General features: G+C 35.8%; 1 protein-coding gene across 1 annotated transcript in view; it reads right to left on the bottom strand.

The window, feature by feature from the left end:
- Positions 1-3,329: 3,329 nt before the first annotated feature.
- Positions 3,330-23,876, bottom strand: part of IGF1 (insulin like growth factor 1) — a 47,007-nt gene continuing 26,460 nt past the window's right edge. The window contains exons 3-4 of the mRNA XM_051784742.1: positions 10,580-10,761; positions 3,330-3,748 (exon numbers count right to left, since the gene is read on the bottom strand). Of these exons, the coding sequence (XP_051640702.1) occupies positions 3,689-3,748; positions 10,580-10,761 (242 nt within the window). The 3' untranslated portion in view covers positions 3,330-3,688. The remainder of the gene's footprint in view (positions 3,749-10,579; positions 10,762-23,876) is intronic.

Here is a 23,876-nt window from a genome sequence, read left to right as displayed (position 1 = left end):
ATGAAATTCACTTCTAGAAAGAAAGTCCACCACTAATTTACCCTTTAACCTTACGAAAGGAATTGACACTGTAAGCTGCCTTGGAAAAAAGGGACCTATTTTGATGTCTCTACAAGGACTGGATACAATAACCCATAGTTTGATTTTCTTCTCTCAACTGAATGGCACAAATGAGCCTCATACAAGTCTATCACAGAAATATGTGTAGGTTTGTAAGTACGTTTTGAGCAAAATAAAGAATTAATTCATTTTCTATTTAAACTCTTAATGATTAATTGCATTTACTATGGTGATGAGGCTCAAATTTTGCTACCTTGATGAAAGAGATGTATTAACTTCAGTGGGTTTAAATCTGCAGTGCTTTTTGAACTGACTGAAAATAATGAGGCTTAATTAACTTTTTTTTCTTCTGCATTTCAGTGACATTCTATGTAATAACTGGAGTTTTAAGTCTACTCTAGAATGCAAAAATCTGTTACCTCTCTCGTGTGACTTAGATGATAGGGAAGGATGGGGAGTGGGCCCTTCTGTACCATTGAAGTGATTTATGAGAATCCATGGCATCCAGTGGCAGCCCTGTTCCTAAATATCTGGAGTGCTTTTGAAAATCCAGCTGAACCTTTCCATTTCTCTAATTAGAAGTTTTTCAAGTCAGACTGCTTTGTACTTTTGGGAGAGAGATGTTTTGGCTCATGCTTCAACTTCTTTAAGTAGAGGATTTATTAAGATTATTAAGCTAATGCAGCCCTTTATCTCTCACACTAACTGGTATATCATGTGCTCCTGGCCATATGACTGGATATTTCTTATACAAAATGCATTTCCCATCCATGCATTTCTCACCTCTGTGGGGCTGGAGCTACTTTCCATTTTGTGATACCACTTATTCACTAGTAAAGCAAAGTGGTGCCTTTGAAGTTTGTAGCTATTCATTATTTATTTTAGTTTCTTCTAAGAATTGTTCTAATTTGTTTAGACAGTTGTCAGGTTGTGATGTTAGATACTGCTGTGTCTGAGTGACATTTTCTAATTATAATTTCTCAAAAGGAGAAATATGGTGGCATGAATGTGTGTGAATCTCAAGATAAGACAAAAAATTTGAATTAATTCACAGGAATTGATGCAAAATGATGTATAGTTATTCAGTTGTGTTAACAGTGCATCAGTAAAAGAGTTATCTGCAAAGAAACTTGCCACCACAGCTATCTGCAAATTGCTTTTTACATTCACATCTTTCTTCTTTCCTCCCTTTAGAACTTCAGAGGATATAGGAGACAGAAAGGATCACGGGACATGAAATAGAAATATGTATTAAGTCTGTGACATCAAAATAATGCTTATTCTTAGACTGTATTTCAGAATTCTTACAGCCATTAAAGTAAAAGTACTTCCATCTCCATCCCCCCATCAAAAAAATGCTTATAGATGCTGTGGCAGGTATCAGAATTCCTAACTCTGTTTATTGAATTGGTGGTAAATAATTTAGGTTAGTTTTCACACCTGTTTCTCTTTACTTTCTTCCTTTTTCAACATAACTATCTCAGTCAGTGTCAGCTGTGACATATTCTTTTTATTCATTTACTGTTCTACTTTTACATTGCTATGGCAGCTTATTGTGCATATAGACATCCATCTCACAGAAAGCGGAGGGTTTAAAGAATTGCATAGGAATACATTGCACTTGTTAAAAATACAAACCACAAATTTTCTATGGGAATAAAAAGGAACTATAATAATTTGTTAGACTTTTAAGACCTACCTTGTTTTGCAAGGAACTATTGAGGAGCTGTATATATGCAGTCTGCAGAGAACCTTTTCTTGTGTTTTAGTCAATACTTCAGTTATCTAGTCCCCTGGATGTGGTAGAAAGGAAGGCAGATTTGAGCCTTTGAAAAGGGATCCTTCCTTTGTAGGTCTAATCTTACATCTCCCTAACTTCTCCCTTCAAACAGTATTGTCCAGGCTCCCTTTGGGCCTGACCAAGAGATACATCATCCCATGCCTGAGCTTACCTCATTTAGGGAGGTGAGGGGAAGAAGTCGAGTGGAACAACTTTGGAGTTCTTGGACAGGGTGGAACAGTGCATTCCCCCCGGTCCCCCTCCCCCCATCCATCTAATCTTCCCTTCTCTCACAGAGAAGTTTATTGCTCACCTTGGTCACTGCTGGCTACCTTCACTGCATGGCCAATCTGGCTCTCAGTTGATGTAAAAAAAATGGAGCATAGGACACAGTGTTATTTAAGGTAGAACCAGTGCAGTGCCTATCAAAGTTATGTAACAGGGGATTGTAAGTAAGGATGTAAGGATTTTATGGTTAATCTCTTCTTGAGGACTCTTTCTACACTGTAATTTGGTGATTAGATCAGATTTTCTGATTTACAGAGAAATGCAGAAGCCCAATAAATGGTCAGTTAGGTCACATCTGATTGTGGAAAGAATTAAAATGGAGGGGAACTTGAGTACCTCTCTATTATGTTTGAATAGAATGATGATATTTCTGGAAGATTTGGGTACTGATGGACTACCTTTTGAAGTCATTTGAGAGCTGTTTTTCAAATTGTTTTCTCTGGGCCTAGACATCTATGAATTTGTGTTCCACATAACCACAGGTGAGAACACCACCATTCAAACATCTAAAAGGAAACAAGTATGTGAATATCCTTTCGGGGATGGGAAAGTTGTTATCATCTTGAAATCTGAAGCCATTTCAGTTGATTTAAGCTGAATAGTTTTGAGACTATTTTGTTATTTAATCTTTGGCTTTGTCCTTCCACATTTGCTTTTACCTATTACCGTTTTGGCCAGACCCTTTCATGTAACAAACTATAAAATAGCACCGTTGTACTATAAAACAGAGATTTTTACATACTGTTTGATATATGTGTATTATTGATATGCTAAATTTTACATACTGCATTATATGGAGGAAGAAAGAAGTTACCTATACTGTTGCAAAATAATTACCTGGAAGAATCATTACTGGTTTGAGAGCCTATGTATGCTTTAACTGCTTTAAAAAAATCTTTTGTCTCACAAATTGCAATAAATTGCATGTTTGCAAGAGAAGGAAGAAAAAAACTGTCTTAAAACAAATGCATCTAAAACCCATATTCTGTTGAAATGCCACAGATGGAATTAATGGATGTTTAAAACTGTATATGTTACCTTACTGCTGCTGTTACTGGGAATGTCAAACTGTGCAAATATGAAGGGGTAGACAAACAATGTTATCAGACACTGTAAAACAAACAGCCTGTTGCTTGTATAGAAGTGCAAATAAAAAAACCACCACTTAGACAAGGCTGATGAATGACTCCAGCAGCCAATGTTCATAGGTTAATTTAGTGCAATTGGATCCGTCAAAGGCCCATAAATTTGTAGGCATTTGAGGGGCACAGGACTTTAAGAGTTTTTGTGCAGGACATTTAAAAAAGGTTAACAAACAGTAATATATCAACCACAGAAATTTTAGCTCTGGGCTGGTTAAAATGTTCTGTTCTCTAAAGACTTAATATTGGAATGTTTAGTTGCATTGTTCACTGGGAGAATGCCCATTGGTTGAGATTGCATCAAGCTTTTTAAAACAAAGGTTTTTTTAAGTCTTCCAATGTTTAACAAATAATTTATTTACAGCAAAGTATCCTGCAGATGGCACATTCATTCTTCATTCTTGTGGATGGCATGTTCTTACATTCTGTAGTTTCTGTTTCCTGTGTTCCCTCTACTTGTATTCTTCAAATGCACTTCCTGGGGGTTTAGAAAGAAAAAATTATTACAGATAGGTTTCAATACTTTGTATGACCACTAAACTTATAATAGTGGGAAAACAGTTACCCAGAATGCTGGAATTGTTAGACCCCCTTCTGCCAGTTCACAAGGAATAGTCTATGGAGAACCTTCTCTTGTGCTTTAATCAGTAGTTCAATAATCTACAGGGCACTTAATACAGAACTTCTCTACCCTAAATTTCCAGTTCTCTTAGACATAAATGATTGCTGTCACTGTTGATCTTGGCAGAGGAAACATCTGCATGGGTGGGCAACAACCTGGATGGGCTTGGACATACGGTAGGTACCAAAGATTTTCTTTCACAAGGACATTTACAAAAGCAGGATATGTAGGGGCCGAGGAACTTGGGAGTTGTAACTGAAGGATTCACAGAGCCTCTTGGGCTATGGTACCCAGTGTTTTCAAAATTGCTCTGCTAACTACATATTGCATAAATGACATATTACATATGTTGGATTTTGTTGGATAAGGCCTTGAGGAGGATAAAAAGTTTGGGTTCAGTGTAGGAGCTACAGTCAAATAATTTGTATTTTCAAAACAGATGGGGTGATGTGCCAGGCAAATCAAGAGAGCTTTGGAATGAAAAATGCCCTCAGTTCACTGTCAGTCCAAGCACAGACCAGTTTCCAGCAGCAGTGATGGGTGTGAGGTATGTATTTCAGTTTGATTTCCTTATTTGCCATGCTGGTAAATATTATCTGGACCCAAAGCTTCATCCGTTCTGTATCGGAATAAAGGCAGAATTTTTAAGTGACTCTCTATATTTATAATCCTCATCAGAAATCAAATTCTTAGTTAACTGAAATCTGTCTGTCTAAGAAAAGCCAAAAAGAAAAAACTATATCTGTGAAATGTGTAGAATGTGTATGCAGCTCTACCACTGCAGTAGTTGTTATTAAAGTCCTAAAAATAAGGAAATGTAGCCTCTAAAATTTTAAAAGTAATAAGATTTTCCTGCTTTTCTGATGGGCAGAAAGAAAATGAAAACTAATTTGGAGCAATACAGTTTTGTGGAGTTTTTTAGTGATTTCCCAGGTAACATTCTATTCTACATGTAACTTTTCCATATCCTTTCAGTATCTATTAAACATAAAATAAATCTGAAACTAGCAAAGGATCACAAAACTTGAGCTCACATAGAGCTTATTAATTTTCTTGGATTTGGATAGGATTCTCATGGATGTGAGTTTAATTATTATTTTAAGTATATGAAATAAAAATGAAGCAGTACTCATTCACGGGCACGGAAAGGAGAATCAGTACTAGTAATTGTTAAATTAACTATACCATTAACAAGTAAAAAAAACCATTAAGCCAAGTTAAGACTTATCACTGGCAAACCAAACTTGTTGATAGCAAAGTATTCATGATGAAGAAATGTCTCTTTTAGGAATCTGCCACTGTAGGCTAGATTAATCATCTAGTCTCTTTTCCTGTGAAAAGTTCAGAAGGATACTGGCTTGTCTTCGTCCAGTTTTGCTAATATTGCTGTAGAATGGCTTCCTTAGCATCAAACAAATACGGAATCAGAAATGTCAACAGAATTCTGCTTATCCGTACATTAACATATTTTCTGCTTTTCATTGCCTATTTCTGTTCCAGCTTTTGCAAAACTACCTTTGCTATCTTTAGTTTTCCCTAAGTTGTATGTTAGTTTTCATCCTTAAGTACTCATTCTGGGTCAGCCCTTCAATTTTCACTGATTTTCATGAAAATCATCATTGTAGCGTTTCACAGGAGTCTGCCAATATGAAGGATCCTGCCTTATTCTGCAAATGCTTAGATCAGTTACAATGAACTAGGAAAATGGGAATTTCTTTACTCATCTGCCCAGCTTTTTTCTACAGGGCAACAAAATAAAATATTGTCCTCAGTGCTGACCCTAGGTGCTCCTCTTTGAAGATAGTTTACCAGCATATAGGAAAAGTTATATGTTACATTATATTTGCAAAAAGTCATCCATTCTTAAGGACTGAAAACTCATGTTCTATAAAATGGACAGTGAAAGTCTTATAATGAAAGAACAGCCATTTTGCATTGCAGTGACTTTCAAAGTGTATTTAGATTGAAAATTACCTATATTTTTCTCAGTTGAAAATATAAATTATCTCCACCACTGACTTTAAAATGGCTTTATCAACCAAATAAAGCAGATACTAAGATGCAGCAGGGTTTCAGTTATAGCTTTTAATGCTGACATGTAGGTAAAAAAAAGCTGTCATGATACACAAACTAGTTTTGAAATTGAAGGAAGATGGCAGGTTACTTTCAGAACATTTTCTTCTCCAGATTCAGCATTTTGATGAATAACTACAAATAAGTGCCACTGGTGGTAGCAGCAGTAACATGCATGCCAGAAAATGCTTTGACCCGCATAACATTTCATGTATGCAATGCTGAGAGTGTTGGGAAAAACAAAACAGAACAAAAAAACAAAGTTGTGAATGCTTGAATCAGGTTCTCAGACCTGCGTTTGTACTGGTATGTCAAAGTTTGCCTCACTTCTCAAGTCTTTGAGGAAAAGGTAGTTAGAGATAAAATTGCATCTATGATGCTTGTTTTATTGTCAGATCCTCTGAGCTGATACTCAGACCCAGATGAATAAAATCACCATTTTAAGATGAGAGATGCAAAATGTGAACTTTATATAAATCAGCTCATGAAAAGAGAAGCACAGACTTCTAACCCTTCACCTACAACATGGATCTTTGGAGAAAAGACAAAAGGATAACAACTACCTTAGTCATGGTAATGGTCATTTAACTGAGATGGAAGGATATTGGGAAGCATGCAGCAACATTCTTATCCTATTAGGACAGACATCCAAACCTCATGTTGGCATTGAAAATTCTCTTGCTCTACTGGTAATAAATGGAAAGTCTAGTGTTTGTAGTAACAGGCACGATACCTTAGCTATGAACTCTCTGGGGGCTCTTTGAAATCTTTTCGGTTCTGTGGGCAGTGTGATCAGTAATATAAAAACAGGGCTGGAAAGTAAGCAATGGGAGAAAATAATTCTCTGAAGAGTCCAAGTCCTTCTATCTGTTACACCAAAAAGTTCCCTCATTGGCTTAGTAATGTGGCATGGTTGCAACAGAAATTAGGATTGGTGCCATTGTGCATACTTTGGCCTGTAAATGTATCTGTGAATTGATACTCAGCCAATTACGAAAGAATCTACCAGTCTTAGAAAAATTAATGAGAAATAATGCAATACTTTTTCTGTTTTCCTAAAGGCATTTTCTTAAATGAAAAATATTAATATCTTTTCTCTTTCTCTCTTAGTCTCACTCAGTATTTATTTAAATTTTGAAGATTAGATAAAGTCGGAAAAGTATTTTTGGGAGAATCTGCTTCCTATTCATACTTTGTTGGTATATATATTCATGTGTATTTTTCACATGTGAGCCTAAATAAGAATAAGGACTGAAAATCAGAGGAAGAACAAAATTATATCCAGATGTGCACCTCTTTTTTCCTTTTGCTTAGGATGAAAGGGGATGGCATGGCACTGTCTTCATGAACAAGTTCAAGTTGTGCCGGGAATGGTTTAGATTGGACGATAGAAAAAATTTCTTCACAGAAAAGGTTGTCAAGCACTGAAACAGGCTGCCTAAGGAAGTTGTGCAGGTATTTAAAAGATGTGTAGATGTGGCACTTAGAGACGTGGTTTAGTGGTGGAGTTGATAGTGCTGGGTTAATGAACTCAATGATCCTAGAGGTCTTTTCCAACCTAAATGACTGTATGATTCTCTTTTATTAATTTTTAAAATGAGCCTTATCAGCATTCACATTTATGTAATAATTTTCAAGGTAAATGAATAAGAACTTTGTGACATTGGTTCTGTGACACTGTTTCATTTAGAAAGGTCACAGTCTTCCCTCACATATACAGTTGTGGAAATTGCTCAGTTACTTCTTCGCTAGGAGAGTTGTTTTTCAAAGTTCTACTCACTAATTTTCCAAATTGCTGTTAATAGTTAGTTCACTTTTTGAGTAAACTTTTATTATCATTCTTCAGAAGAGAAAGATGAATGGAAGAAAAACTAGATGGGACCATGACATGAAACACAGGACTTTAACTTCCCTTCTTGCTCTTGTTTTGCACTTTAAAAGTCTAAATATAAACTTAGTGTAAAAATAGGTGAAACCATTGCTCTGCTTAAACCAAACCCCAAGTCCTGGATTTGTCATTTAGAAAGTTATGAGGAGATGCTAAGTAAAGACTATATCAGATATATGAAAGGCATAAGAAACTGGTTGTCTGTGAAGTCTGAGAGTAACTGCACAATATATATTCCACTTAATCCTACCTTAAATCTTGCATTTAATAAGAAAAATTTAAAAAGATCATATTATATTATCTCACATACATATATTCATTTTCAATGTATAAGATATATATCTCATATATAACATATAATATTAAGAGAGAAAAATATTCCAAAGCCGAAAAAAATTGCTTAACTGAAAAATAATTTGACTTTAACATAACTATTTTTAATTAAAATTAGTGACATATCAACACTATGAACTAGCTAAATACATTCATATTGGGAGAGGCTATTTAAAGAGAGTATGAACATAATTGCCTTTCTTAATGGAGGCATATACAACTGACTGCAAAGAGAAAAGAGAAAGAAAAAAAATTGCATGAGAATATGTACCTGACTTTTTCCTAATGAATTCTGTTTATCGTCCATTCTCTGTATTTTCCTATTATCTATCAAAAATATGAATAATAGTTTCTCCTACTACTTCTGCATTTTTGTTTCCTCAAACTAATTTTCTCCATCCACAAATAATAATGAAAATTTCAGTTTGTTTTCCTCATCAGATTTCTGTTATTTTATTGCCAAGTTCCTATCAAGAAGCATTTATGACTTTTTTTTCTTCTGTTCAAGTTTCTTCTTCTTTTCAGATACAGTTTCTCTAAAGGTGTTGTTTTCTTTAATATTAATTTTTCTCTAATTTTATTTTTTCTCCCTCTTTCTCAAAATCTCATATTTTCTGTAAGATGCACCTTGGTTCATTCAGTTTTTCAATATTTTGCATCTCAACTTCTTTGATCTAATTCCCTCCCCTTTCTTTTCTTGTGCTCCTCATTGTCCTTTTACTACCCTTTTCACCTCTTGATTCTTTCAATTTTTAATTTCCAGGATGATTTCTTCTGCAGCTAGACTTTCTCAATTACTGTTACATACTCTACTTTGTTTCTATTTCCAGTACCCCTCTTGAGCACCATCTCCCCTGACACTGGAGGAAGATACAAGGTCTTTCTTCTGGTCCTTCCTGTTTGCAAGAAAAGTGTTCTCCTGCTTGAGTTTTGAACTGGGAAGAGGACGGCTGCCTAAAGTATGACATCATTCCTCAGTCCTCCAAGGAAAGTGGTGTGGAGATCCATTAGAGAGCTGGCAGGTATCTTGTCTCCTTTACTTGAATGTTTTACCAATCCCCTTAGCAACAAGTATGGGAAGGAGAACACAGATCACTGGCCAAGACTGTTTTCTTCTTTTCCAGCAAGCCTTAAGTTTATGTGTGCCCAGATAGGAATAAACCACAGCATTTTCTTGTCTACAGTTGAGCTCTACCTGAAGAAGTCTTCACTCATTGCCTTGTGTGCCCTTTGAGATACTAAGGGCTAAGGTGATACTTCCCAGGAAATGTCACACAGACACTGCTTTAAAAGTTTGAAAACTCTTGAGGAAGAGGTGAAAGGATTCCATTCTGTGAACTGACTTATGGAAAAGAATGGATGCTGGAATGGTTGCAGTTGTTCTTTTCATAAAGATGATATTAAGGAAATTAATGTGCAGTACAGGTTTCTTTACTTCCTATGAAACATTAGGTTTTCATGCAGTTCCATTTCTTATAAGCAAAAATTTTCAGATAACTGCAGGAATGGGGCCAACATATGTGAAGGACAGGCAGGGTCAAGCAGCAATAAAATAAATCAATAGAGACTTAGAGCAGAAGACAAATAACACATAAAACAGATGTTCAGAGCTCAAACAGGAGAGAGGGTTGTACATGAACTCCATTGTAGCCTAGTCTAAGATGGGTTTTCTGAACTATAGGCTTGTTGATACATATATTTACAGTATATCTAGTATCACAGGAACAAAAATCTGGATACTCTGAACTCCACAACTATATAAAAAATATCAATTAATATTTAAAGTGCTTGGAGAATATATGTATTAAACTTTTAATACTTAAAATGAAGTATGTAATGATTGCAGTGAGTATCCATTTAATTTATTTCTGATAAATAAAAAAAAATCCAAAATAATGAAGAAAGAAAAAAAATTGTTCATTTACACGTAAGATGAATAGCAGAAGAGTGGTATTTTCCTTCTTAAGCACTCACTCTACCTCTCCCTAAAAGGGAAGGGCGAGTGAAGAGATTCTGGATAGATAAGTTGTTAAACATTCAGTGTTTGATTTCTCTTTTGAAAGAAGTCTTAGGTGCTATTTCTGATTGGATGACGTGAGTACTTATCACTTGCCACCCTATAGCAGGATAAAGCCTCACAACTACTAGCTTAGCAATTCCATGTTTTATTCAGTGTTCTAAGAGATGAGATGAAACATACCATTTCCTACCATGGAAACTATTTTTCAAAACTCCACTAAATCTAGTAGGCAGAACACATCAATTGTCTTCTATGTTACCAGCCCTGATAGAATTTTCCTTCCCTAAAATACGTAGGGTTTTCTTCATTGGTATTTTGTTGGTTTGGTTGGTTTATTTGTTAGTAGTTGTGAATTTTCCCCAGCCTGGCCTACCTTTTGTGCTTTTGGCATATCGGTGTGGCGCTGAGCACGCACAGACCGTGCAGATTTAGGTGGCTTTATTGGAGCACAGTACATCTCCAGCCTCCTCAGGTCACAGCTCTGGAAGCAGCATTCATCCACTATTCCCTTGTGGTGTAAGCGTCTACTGCTGGATCCATACCCTGTAGGCTTACCTATTCAAAACACAAATGGAAGGTTTTTTCGTTAGAAAGAAAATGCAAAGCTCTCAGAAGCAGTCATATCATCAAGTTGCATTATTTTAACTGAATCATGAATGACCATTGTAGAGCCTGTCTGTGTGTATCTATTCTAAGACCCTGTTCTTAGATGCACCTTTTAAAGAAATTCCTGGAAACAGCCACCTTTTATCTCTGTCTATGGGTGTTCACTATTTAAGCATTTGAGCAAATTTATGCATTCTTAGAAAATTATTATTAAAATATGTTCCTGAGCTGTCTTAGCATTGAAAATGGAGAGGGAGGAATCTGAAATCTGGCATTTACAAAGGAAATTTGCCCTTTAGCTTTAGGATGAAAACTGATTGCTGAGCCAGCTGAGGTAGCTGATGTGTAAAGATCATAGATCATGACTGTGTTGTAGACAAATATTTCCTAGTAAAAAAGGCTGCACCGAGGTACTATGTGAAGCCAGAATGTGTTCCAAAGGGGAAATAAATACTGTATACAACTGCACAGGCTGTAAGATCTGCAAGCTTAAAAGCTAGTGGGAAGCAGGAAATAAGGTAACAAAGTAACGGATGAAATGCAGCAAAAATAGGAAGATGGTTGATGGAACAGATAAAGGCAGAAGATTTTATACTCCATAGATTTGTACAAGACAGGAAATGGGACTGACATAACATGGTTTTCCTGTGTTTTGCACCAGGCATCTGTAGAAAGTACTTAATTGGCAAATATTTTCCCTTTTTCACTCAGCTCCAGTAAAGGCCAACACATTCATTCATACAACTCTCACACACATATCTTTGTCTTTGTTTCCCCAGTGGTTTATGATTTCCTTAGTAACTGCTAATTTCTCTGCTATACTACACAGACATTAAAGTCCCACTGTTTCCTGGGCTTGTTTGTATGCAACCCAGTTGGATGTGTACTTGCCCTGTTATGACTAACTAGAAATGAAGGAACAGTAAATTCACAAAAAGTAAGTAGCTGCTTACTTTCTATATCTATTTTAAATTCTGCTAGAATTTGATTTCACATGCTAAAATTCTGAAAAGATTAAGTGTTTTGTTTTGACATTTTCAGCATTAAATGTTTCCTTTTACAGAATGATCCACATTAGTTAAGAACTGAAAAATATGGAAAAAAAAAAAGGAAAGAAAATTGTACCAAGAGCCAAAAAATGAAGTAACTCAGTCAACTCTACCAATTTCTTTTCATGCCTTTTTTTTTTCTTTTTCCCTTCAGTTTTATCACTGAGACCAAAAATCTGTTATTCACAGAGTTTGGCAGGAGTTCACATTTTAAGAATTACTCAAGCTAGATAAGGCATAAAGGCAAAAATTCAGTTTCTCTTTGGGAAATTATTACATCAAATGCTTATACAGCAAAGTCCAGGTTGACATCCAGGTACTTGTCCTGCATCTGTCAATTTGAAAAGACGACACTACATTTTGCAGTACCCTGTGATTAAAACATGTACCCATTGATGAAGAACCCTTGAGGCTTTAGAACATCAGTAAATGAAAAGACCTCTAGTGGTAAATTATGTCACATTTTAGCCAGCAATACAGCTAGCTAAGAACTAACTATCCCTATGAGCTTTGTAAACTCAGACAACAGGTTTTTAAATGTCTTTTTTTTTTTTCTTTCCTGGGACTATAAATTAAACGAAAAGAAAAACATGCTTACTTAGTATATTACAATCCACTGAGGGCCTCTATATTGTACATTGCCTCCTAAATCATTTGTTTCATAAGACTAAAGAGAAGAGCAAGCCAGGAACAAATTACAGTAATATTTTGGTTTGTTTGTGTGTGTGTTGTGTATCACTGAAAAGTATTATAAATATTTAGATGCAGCATTTTGGTTTTTTTTCTGAAACTATTTTCCCTCACTGACTTATAATATAAATTACAAGCTTTTTGCTAAAGATTATTTCTGAATTCTGTTAATCCAGTTGTTTTAGCCCAATACTTTTAAAATTTAGCAGTCAAGATAACGTGTGGAGTGTCATTAGTTTGCAGTATACCCAGAGCTGTGCCTCATTTTGTCTTGCTCCCATTTAAAGAAAGGTAGGGTAAATTCTGTTCCTGGATATGCAGGTATAACTCTTCCCAATAGATCCAGCTGAACTATAGGTACAAAGAACTGATTAGTAAAGCTTCCCTTTCTTTTCTTAATCTGCCAATTTTCCATAAGCAGATACACCCTAAAAGCTTCTGTTCAAGTTATTTTACCCTTCAGTATCTGAATTTAACCATTTATAAATGTGTAGGACCTTTGTAATTTATAGAGTTGATAAAGTACCTTTAATAACCTATGAAGCACTGCCTGTCTTATTAAGTAATCAGTGGCAACATTTCTCCTCACTATCATATACATAAATAGTTAATATAAATCCTAAATCCTGGAATCTTTCTAGTGCAAATCTCAGTGCACTTCAAAATCATTTTTAGTGTAGCCAGACCAAAAGCATCTATGAGTTACTTTTCTTTCTGACAGAATAATACTTTTATGAAGGATTATATAATGTCTAATAGCCCTTTAAAAAGCCTGTATGGTACATGTAACAACATTGGAATGGAATCACTAACACACCACTGATGTGGTCATCTATGAACTTATAGGCTTAAATATTCATGTATCACATAGCATACTAAATGCTCATCCTTCATAAAAAGATAGCATTAGTCCTGTGAAGTTAGATTTTTTCTCTTTAAAAAAATGTTTCCCAAGGTTTTTGAAAGATCTAAGCAATGAAATATGCTTAAAATCTGTGTGGTATAGAAAGTGCTATACAACAGAGAGAACAAATTAATAGAAAAAATATTCTTTTTCAGTAATCATGATTCTCAATCATGATTGAGAAGTATCTGATATATAAAGTAATTTTAAACCAATAGATTTTAAATTGCTGCTGTCCTCTTAAGTGCTGCTTTATGTCCTCTTAAGTGACATAAAGAATACAAGGAGATACTACCACTTCTACAGATGTTATCATTATTTGGCCCATCTGCTTCTGGAAGGACTGCAGGATCAGATGGTCCCAGTTCATCAAATTACCAAAATATGCATTTAGATCTAGGCAAATGTTCAAGCTCCTATATAGTGTGTTGGACTAATTCACGTGTTAAGCAGTGAGCACATGCCGGAGTGCTCTTCTACATAGGGACTGATGTAACTGAGCACTTAAGATAATTTCTAGACCAACTGGTATTGGTAAATAAATGGCTGGTGGTTCTTCATTTTTAATATGATTTTTGTTCCCTTTTTTTTTTTTTTAATAATATTGCCTGCAGTATGGACTGGACCTTCTGTGTCACTATACTGTGAACCCATATAGTTCTTTCTCATCTCTCTGACATAATTTGAGTGCTGCCTTCCAACCGTTATCAAAAAGTTCCTTGTATTTACTCAACCTTCAAAGTGCTGCCCGTGGACACACAACAGTCTTAGACATTCCTTTTTGCTGACGTACACTGATTTCCTTGGAGGTTTCTTTCCTTTTTTGTCAGTTGCCAGCTCAAGAGAATTTCATATCATGTAGGTCAAAGTTTACTTGTTTAATCTACACTATCAAATATGTGAATGTTTCTTTCAATGTGTGACAAGCAGATACAAAGTCTAATCACACTATGCTGAAGTCCCCTTAAAGCAGGCCAAGGTACAGAGTTGCAGTAGTTAAACAGCTGACTTCTGTACTAACAGCATTTCCCTTTAAATAATGCAAAGTCAGTGGAGTAATTCAACAGGACTTGTTTATTCTCGATTTCTCTGTTTCTCCCCATCCCTCCAAAATACCTTACTCCTATAGGAGGACTACAGAATTATCATATATCAAGTTATCTAGACATTCTATGTAGAATCATAACCTACTATTGTAGTATTAACATTAGAAATTACATAAGAAATAGCCCAGGATAAACACAAAGCTTAATCCACTCTTTAGGGGGCTCTAGGAAGAGCTGGGGATATGTGTCCAGGAACTTTTATGTGACTCTTCGTACTTGTTGTGCATAGTGTCTTTTGTAGCCAAGCATAGAACTCGAGAGTGCTGTGTAGACTGTAATTCAGAAATACATCATAAATCTGAAAAACAGTGACCTAACCTGCTATCAGAGTCAATCATCAGCTGTAACTGCTTTTAAAGTATTCTGAGGCCATTAGTTTTGCTCTAGATTGAGTGTTTGTGGTGCTATATTACAATGCAGGAGCTGAACAAACTCATCCTGTCTGCTAGATCCAGACTGGGAGCTGTTGGTTAGAGTGTTTTTTGAGTTGCATGTGCTGTCTGCCTTATAGTGGCACAGAAGACTAGGGATGCTGAATTTGAGATTTATCTTGCTCATCTTTGCTACCTGAAAATTAGGGATCTCGTTTAAGATAGTGAACTTAACAAGGAGGTGTGCCTACAGGGTGACTGATTTCTGTATTGAATGCTTTACTTAAAATTAAACGTATCCTTGTCCTCTGAAAGAGGCAGTCTTCTTTCATGGACTACAGATAAAGCTACTTGATTGAGTCTTAGCGTGCATACACAACTCCTTCTAGTTCTTCGCAGAAAATGAATTCCACTGAAAATGATTTGTTCTAAACCACAAAATATATACCCCTGGTGGAGTACAAAACCTTTGTCTTTCATTTCCAATTAATTTAACAATTTAACAATTTAATTTAACAATTTAATTTAACAATTAAATATAACAACAAATTGTTCTAGAAAGCACACCAGGCAGTGTACTATTTAATTATGTATCTCCATACCTCTTTAACTGTATTCTGTATGTTAGGCTACTGTTTCTGTGTATTTTTGCATTATAAATGCATGCATATGCAAAACAAGAGATTGTTGATGTCACTTTTCATCTCCTTGTAATCTTAGACAAATGATTTAATGTTATATTGGTGATACTTCTTGAGAGTGCTCTGGAATTTCTAATCTGTATTTGGAAAATTACGAGTCAATATTCAATCAGCAGGAAATGCCTGGGTTTTGATACTTCTATGAACTGTTAAAACAAACAAACAAACAAGAAAATAACAAATCTTGCAGAGTGTTGTAAAGTCCCTTAACAGAAATACCTCAAGGTTTAAACGTGCAAAGTAGGCAATCTGATTTTCATGTAAATAAGTTGCATGCATTTTGAAGCGACAATATTTAATATTTAGTTTCCATTTTCCTTCAATGTTTTGTTAATGCCAAAAAATAATTATGCTTAGACTGATTTTTGTTTGTATTCATCAAAATGAGCATATATTAGCATTTATAAATGCTCAATGAATGGATGCCCTAGCTCTGAAATCTAATTTAATATGCATGAGAATAGAGGATAAGCTTTATCAGTATTCACGAGTAAAATCTTTATGAAAGCATATGCATTTGTTAATATTGAGATATTACACTAGAGCTACTGCTTTGTGGAATGCTGGATTGCATTAATTACTGAGTCCAAAGCAAGGAGAAGTTTGCTCATTGCTCTGAAATCATAAGCAAGTAAGACTGGGAAAACATAGGCACTCAGTATTGATCTATAAGAGAAATCTACCAAGAATTCACAGAGTGTTTTGCCTGAATAAGTACAATTTCTAAGCTTCCCCTTATGAAAAAATGATAACCCTTTCATATTTCAAATGGACAGTAAAATAACTATTTCACTTCTTTAAAGCCAGTGAGACAAGTGTAGCTTTATTCCAGGTGTCTTAATTTGTAATTTCTTTGTGTTTATTTAGTCTGTCACGTAGTTGAATAAGGTATTTTTTTCCTCTAGAAATATGCTTACAGAAGCATTCTTTTTCTTCACTGTGTATTTAATTGGGAAAAAATTCTCCTCTTCCCCTAACTTATTTCCAAAATACAGCACTTGTAACAATTTCCTCTCACATATAGGTGTGCTGTACTCCGCCTTTTTTATGGAATGGCTGCTTTGGAGGCCATCAAGCACAGTAAGCATGTGATAGAGCCCTTATGCTTCACACAGTAGTTCCTAAGCCATTTGCAATGTGTAAAGAGAAAGACCTACAGGTTTGAGTGTTGCACTGGGATACGAAACAGGAATTTCAGAGTTTAGAACTCTTTTGAGGAAAGAAAAATTGGACAAAGAATGGGAAACAATATAATGTATTATTTTACACCAATTCAGTGCTCTAGAGGGTGAAAACCTTGCCGACCTAGCACAATTTACAAGCCTACATCAGATTCCAGGGCTGGAAAGTGCCTGATGCTGCCAAAAAATATATACTTTGGCAAGGGAAATGCTTTGCTGAAAGGAAATTCACTATTGCAAGAATAGCCAGGTTTATCAGGGTTTAGGACAAGATAATTAGAAGCCAGTAGGTCATTGTTACATTTTAATATTACCCCCTATATTGCATCAAGGTGGACAATGGTAATACAGGTATCTGCCCATAATGAGAATATATTCTCTCTTCTTCTGGTATATGCTCTCAGAGTAAATAATTACTGCTTACCGTTGTGTGTGGTGGGAGGAGGAGTCCTGATAGAACCTTTCATATCCTTCTTATCCCATAGCCGATGTAAAGCTGCCTTTTATTTGGATTACCAAACAAATAACAATGCAAATGCCATAACTGGGTGAAGTCCTAGCATCACTGAAGTCAGTGGGAAATCTTTTAGTGCAGTCAGGATTGTGTCTTGATGAATCAGATGCCAGAAGTTACTTATATATAACCTGACCCAAGGTGTATCAAAATAAATGGAAAGCCTTACATTGAACTTAGTAGGCTTTGCAACATACTGATAACAAATGGACACTTGCCTTCTCTTCCAACCTTACAGTTCAGTGAGTAAAATGCCATCTTAGTGGCATCTAGAGAGATTGGAGGGAATGGATGTGGTGAGATTCCTTGAAGGAGGTAAGAAGAAAGGAGTACTGATGTACAATGTGGAGTAGATTGACTGCTATGTGGTTAATACCACTGACCATATAACAACCGGTTCTTTGCTTTCCACTGTGTGAGCAGGAATTTTAGCTCTGTAGTTACTCTTTCTCAGTTGTACACTGAGAAGTGAAAGCAAATAACAAACATGGTACACTTGCTGCTGCATTTTGACACAATCGTCTGATTAAAGGCGGAAAGTGTGAATGCCTGTTATAAGTTCTGTCTAATACCTTTCCTACTACCCAGGAGTGCACATATTGACACATATTACAATTTTTATTTTTATCTATACAGCAGTAGCCCTTACAGGAGGGTAAGCAGGTTAGCACAGGCCCCTGTCACCTACTATAGCAGTAGACAGTTTTCATTCCGTTATTAGAAATGAATACTGGCTGCAAGACGGCTGAAAACAAGCCCAGGTGTGCCCAGGTGGACAAGAAGGCCAATGGCCTCCTGGCCTGTATCAGAAGTAGTGTGGCTAGCAGGACCAGGGCAGTGACAGTCCCTCTGTACTCTGTTTTGGTGAGGGCACACCTGGAGTACTGTGTGCAGTTTTGGGCCCCTTACTATGAGAAAAACATGTCCAGGGAGGGGCGATGGAGCTGGTGAAGAGCCCAGAGCACAAATCTGATGAGGAGCAGCTGAGAGAGCTGTTTAGTCTGGAGAAAAGGAGGCTCAGGTGACACCTCATTGCTCTCTAAAACTACCTGAAAAGACATTGTGGCGAGATGGGGGTCAGTCTCTTCTGCCAAGTAAAAAGTGACAGGAAAAGGGGAAACAGCCTCAAGTTGCGCCAAGAGATGTTCAGATTGGCTATTAGGAAAAATTTCTTCCCTGGAAGAGTGGTTAAACATTGGACAGGCTGCCCAGGGAAGTGGTGGAATCACCACCCCTGGAAGCGTTCAAAAAATATGTAAACCCTTATGGTTTAGTGGCCGTGGTGGTATTTGGTCAAAGGTTAGACTTGATCTTGAAGGTCTTTTCCAATTGTAATGATTCTATGATTCAATAAGTGTTAAAATAGAAAAGAAAGTAGGAGAGAAAAATAAGGTAAGGCTGTAAGGGCTTAGCTCACTCCTCACAACAGTTTCATAGTTGTCTACACCCATTAACTTTAGTGGATTTACTAAAATGTGCTCTAAGCTCTGTTTAGTAAGATCTGACATAATTGCTGAGGGCTTTGTCAGCAAAAAGCATCCAACTTTGTACAAGGATGCAGCAACAGAGCATAAGGAATAAACAAGATTCGGCTTTGCACCTGTGAAGTATTACCTGAATCCTGTTTAAACTTTCCAGTTATTGAACCTTTCTGTACAAGTCAGAATGACACTAATTACTTCAGAAATTACTTCAAGCATGGTGAGGTGACTTAATGCTTTTGGGGAAAGTTCAGCGTGTAGTTTTCTTAAGGCCAACATTTTAGATCTGAATTATTTCCCAGAAAAAATATTTTTGATTGTTTGTTACTTTTGCCATATTGGGATACTTCTACTTGTGAAGATTGACTTGCAAGATTCCTGATTAGAAAGGACAAATTAACCACTGCATTCAGAAAGGGAATTAAGACAGAAAGATTAAGAGGCAGATTATTTTATCTTCTCTGATGTTAAACAGAACAGTCTCCTAAATTACAAGAGGTCTTTGCAGAGAAAGATAGTACTTAATTTGAGTAATATTTGTGGAATCTAACTATCAATTATTTGCACAGGAGAAGGCTGTGTCAGTGCCAGGAACTGAACCTACATCAACATAAGCACCAGGCCAATGCTTTAACTATATACCTGTCTTTTCTTAATCTTATATTTGAGTCAGTACAGCATGTAAAAATCTAATCTTGAAATGAAACATTCATTTGCGGTCATGATGCTCTTGTTAAATTTGTCAAAGGAGATAAAAGAAAAGTGAAACTTTCCAGTGGAGTACATAGTCATTAGGGAGTGAGGATGAGGTCATTGAGATGAGAGACAGTGACTTGTGCCTGGAAACAAAACCAGAACTAACCTAGCTAAAATAGACTGTTACGATTGATTCATCTTGCACTTACACTGGTTTTCTACCAGTTGTGGTTCCATTCTTTAGTGATTTAATATTACAATAGGAGCTAGGAGAATCAATTCTAGTGATAGGAACATAAAGAAAGATATGTCAGTGCTGAATAACAAATGAAACTACACTTGCTCTCCTTGTCCTTCCAGTTCACCTTGTGGTTACTGAAGACATGCAGGGGGATTATAAAGGAATACTGGAATAGTGCAGGGAGAAATTAGTTCTAGTATAACACTTTTAAATACCAGAACTACAGTTTCTGTAGGATCCTTGAAAATGGAAGTGCTTGTAGGCAGTAGAGCTGGTTTATGAAGCAAATAGGAAGTAATCCCTTTACGGGGCTGACAATGCCCTCTACAGTCACAGTTTTTAAAAGGGAGTGTGGTTTCTGAGTAGATTTTTTTTTTTTTGAGTTCTCACTTACTAAGTTTCAATGGCTTTTCAGGGAAGTTCAAAGGTTTTAAAAGTTCATTTCCTTTTAAAGAGGAGTTTTTCCCAAGTAACCAGAATTGTTCCTTTCTTTTATTATTTCCTTTCCAACTCGTTTAGGCTTGATTAATGATTGAAACCTCCACATCAGTTAAAGATGTTTTTCAATGGCTTCTTTTATTTTGCATTCCTGTTCTTTTGTTTCACCTGGTTTCTTCTGTGGGTCATACAGGAATACTATAAATGTTAAAAGTGCTACGACGGTGTTGAAGTTAATCTGGCCTTTAAATTCCAGGTGCTCATTGGCTTTTTTTGAGCTGCAACATCCACAATTATTTAAGCAAGGGAATCCAGTTCAGCAGAAAATCAGGAGCATGAATAAATATGCTTTCATTTTTCTTATTAATGTAGTAATATGTAGGCTTAATGGTGACTCTGTAAAACATAACTGTTCAATGCACTTTGTCTACAAAATCATTCTTCCCAATACTGGGAAAATGGTTTTGCACATCATGTCATCCATTTCATCAGTCTCAGCCTATCCCTGCTCTATGGTGGTTATTAAAAAAAAAAAAAAACAAAGAAAAAAAAAGTATTATGGAAAAAAGGACTTGTCTTAAGTGTTCTTGGCCAGTGGAGAGCTTACATGGTATCACAAAAAATGAGAAAGGAGTACTAAGTAGTTTCTATGAAATACATTTCTAAAGAATCTCTTTTATTCCTGTATTGGTTATTAGAAATCACAGCCATTTTTAGTTCTGAAGTCTTCAACACCTATCATTCAATTTTTATTCCTTTAAATGCTAATAAATCTCATAGCCTGGGGGACTTTGAAGAAATCTGTTGATCATCTGAAAGCACGGATTCTGAGTTGTGTCTGGGACATAGGCATCAGTATTAAAGCCTTTTCAAATATCTTTGTTGTGAGTCTTTAGATATTTAGTTCTGTAGTTACAGGTTACTTAAATATTTGAAATTGAGAATCAAGTATTTAAATTAAGAGTCAAGATGTAAAAAGGAAAATTATGTTCAGACATACTCTGTTGGTACCCAAAACTTGACTTAATAAGATCATAAATATTTTCAAATAACTATCCTTATATAGTTAATTGTAGTTAATTCTACAATTAAATCTAATATTGATACACATAAACTGAATCAAACAGGTTAGTAAACTATATTTCTGCACAAGAAAACCTAATACCAAAATCCTTGTAATTTTTCTTCTTTCCTTCTTCTATATAATTTGGTACAACTAAAGGAGGAGGAAAATGCCCAGTTAAATCACATTCCAATATTATAGATGTGCAGTTGAAGAGTTTTTCTTTTAAGAGCATATCCCAATTAATTTTGTCATTATACACTCAAATGTTATTGAAAAAATAAAAAAAATAATACTTGCAGCCTCCTGCACTATTAATATTTGCACACTTTCAGTGTGGACGTAGATGCCAGCAGCACAATGCTTGTTTCTCTTTGGCCTTTTGTAGCAAAACTTCTTAGAGTTCTTTCCATTGAGAATGATTTTTTGGATAAAATATCTCTTTTTGGATAAAACATTGCTCTCACTAAACCTTTGGGCAAAATGTATACCAAACGAAATTGAACTTTCTGTGGTTTGGGAAAGTTGGATTAATTTTTTTTTCCCTTGTTTTTTGTTTTACATTCCTCTGAACTCCTCTTTCCTGGCAGAAAAGGAGGTGCCAAAATAATCCAAGGAGGCTGTGCAGCCTCTCCAGAAGTGAGAATTTCATCAAGTTTAGTGAGAGTGATTGTTCACGTAAGATTTCCAATCTAGGGGCCTTTACCAGGATAATGCTTTAATTTTGCAGAACTCATTTTCCCCATTTGTGAAATTTAGAAAAGTTTCAGGTCTGCATCCAGGATAAAATCCTGAATGGAAGTACAATGAAATCACTTTCACAATTCTGCTTGTCTAAATGGGTCTGAGTTTCCACTTCTTTGTTTCTAAATGATTACTTAAACTGCATCTCTTGTGATTTGGCTTAATTATTTGCAATTTCTCGTCATCTGCCAGTTGCTTATGCCTCTCATGGATTCCTTCTTGACTTCTTCTGATACTACTTCATAACTTTTCTAATGAATTTCCTAAACTCATTTCAGCATTCTAGTTATTCTTTGTTTAGCCCTCCAGCAGTTAGACAGCAGGGCATTAAATAAGTTGTTGTCAATTTAAACTTCATAATTGTGTTGACTTTCCATTCAACAACATAAAACTGCTATGCAATCAACTGTGATCACTCTAAAGATACAAAACACAAAAAAATAAACTATTGTGTATCATTTTCTCTATGCAACTTCAGAACAGTATTGGTTTAGGTCAGATAAATTCATCTCATTTAGAATTAGTGACAATAAAATAAACAACATCCTTGCTACTTTTTTTCTAATCTTAGTGATACAAAGCATAAAACAAAAGTTTCTTATGCAGGAAATAGCTGCATATTATGGATCTTTGTGGGGTGGAATATCTTTCTCTCTTTATCTGTGAGTTTCTCTCTACTTGCGTGTAGATCTTTTGCCAGCAGCTACTCTGCAGCAAGTTCATAGCATACTACAGGTACCACAGAGGCATGTACTGCCTCTCCAATGGCTTCTTGTCTCATCAACAGTATATATTATGTGAATATTACATGAATTACAAGCTGTTGTGAAATACACAGATTTTTTTTTTTTCCCCTGTATTATACGAAATAGAGTGATGGAGCTGTTGTAATGAAGTTCTATCAGTAGCAAATAGATTTGAGCACCGGAATTTCCTGGATATGTTTATGTTATAGGGTAAACTGGCTATGTCTCTGGAAGATTTGAATGATTCCGTGATAATTGATAAAATTTACCATAATATATAAGGTTTACAAAAAGGCTTTCTGTCCTTTAAATGTATCTTATCAATTGTTCTTAAGGTCAAGGTCCATTGAAAAATTTAAGCAAAATATTTATCTGACAGGGGCTGCAGTTTATTTCTACATCATTCCCAAGTTTTTTGATTCCTTTTTCAATAACAACTGTCTTTATGGCTGGTCATAAATTAGCCCTGAAATCACATCATCACATCTGTAATACACACACATATTTTTTTGCTTCAGGGTTGAGATCCAGGAGGTTTTATGATTGTTGAATCTCCTGGGCAGTGCGTTCTGCTGAAGTGCCTGGAGACTAACAGCGGCATTGTTTATAGTAATTGTTTTCCTGTGTTGTTTTTATGCAAAATATGGGTAGTAGGTCCTTTTCTTCTTCACACTAGAGGGCTCCTTCACACTTGGTTAGCAGTGTGGCAGCACCTACAAATCAGAGCAGCAGAAACAGTCTGCAGTGCAAGGGTTTGCCTGCATTACAGGACATAACAGGCTCACTGTGTCTTCTCTTCACAGAAGTTGCTTCTGTGTATTGTAATACTTTCACCTCATGAACAGCATCAGAGTGGCCTGTGATAATCTTCCCTCCTTATCACATAAGATGGGAAAAACAGAAACATTACGAAACTATTTCTGAACAAAGAGAGGTTAAGTTATGCTCTCTGTTCAGTTTAAAGATACTCATGAGAATAATAAATGTCATAATCAAGCCATCTTACATTGAATGTTTCTTAAAATTATGGCCACTAGGTAAGATTGTTGGAGGCTATCGAAAATAATGTTGGCTCCTCTTTCTGCTGTTGGAGTGGCTGAGTCGATTTAATTTCAGTAGTGGGACCAGTGTTTTTACAG

The sequence above is a fragment of the Manacus candei genome, unplaced genomic scaffold, assembly GCF_025592945.1.
Source record: "Manacus candei isolate 608988 ecotype Guabito, Panama unplaced genomic scaffold, ASM2559294v1 h1tg000018l, whole genome shotgun sequence".
In the NCBI taxonomy this organism is placed as follows: Eukaryota; Metazoa; Chordata; class Aves; order Passeriformes; family Pipridae; genus Manacus; species Manacus candei.
This window is presented reverse-complemented; position numbering and strand designations above follow the sequence as displayed.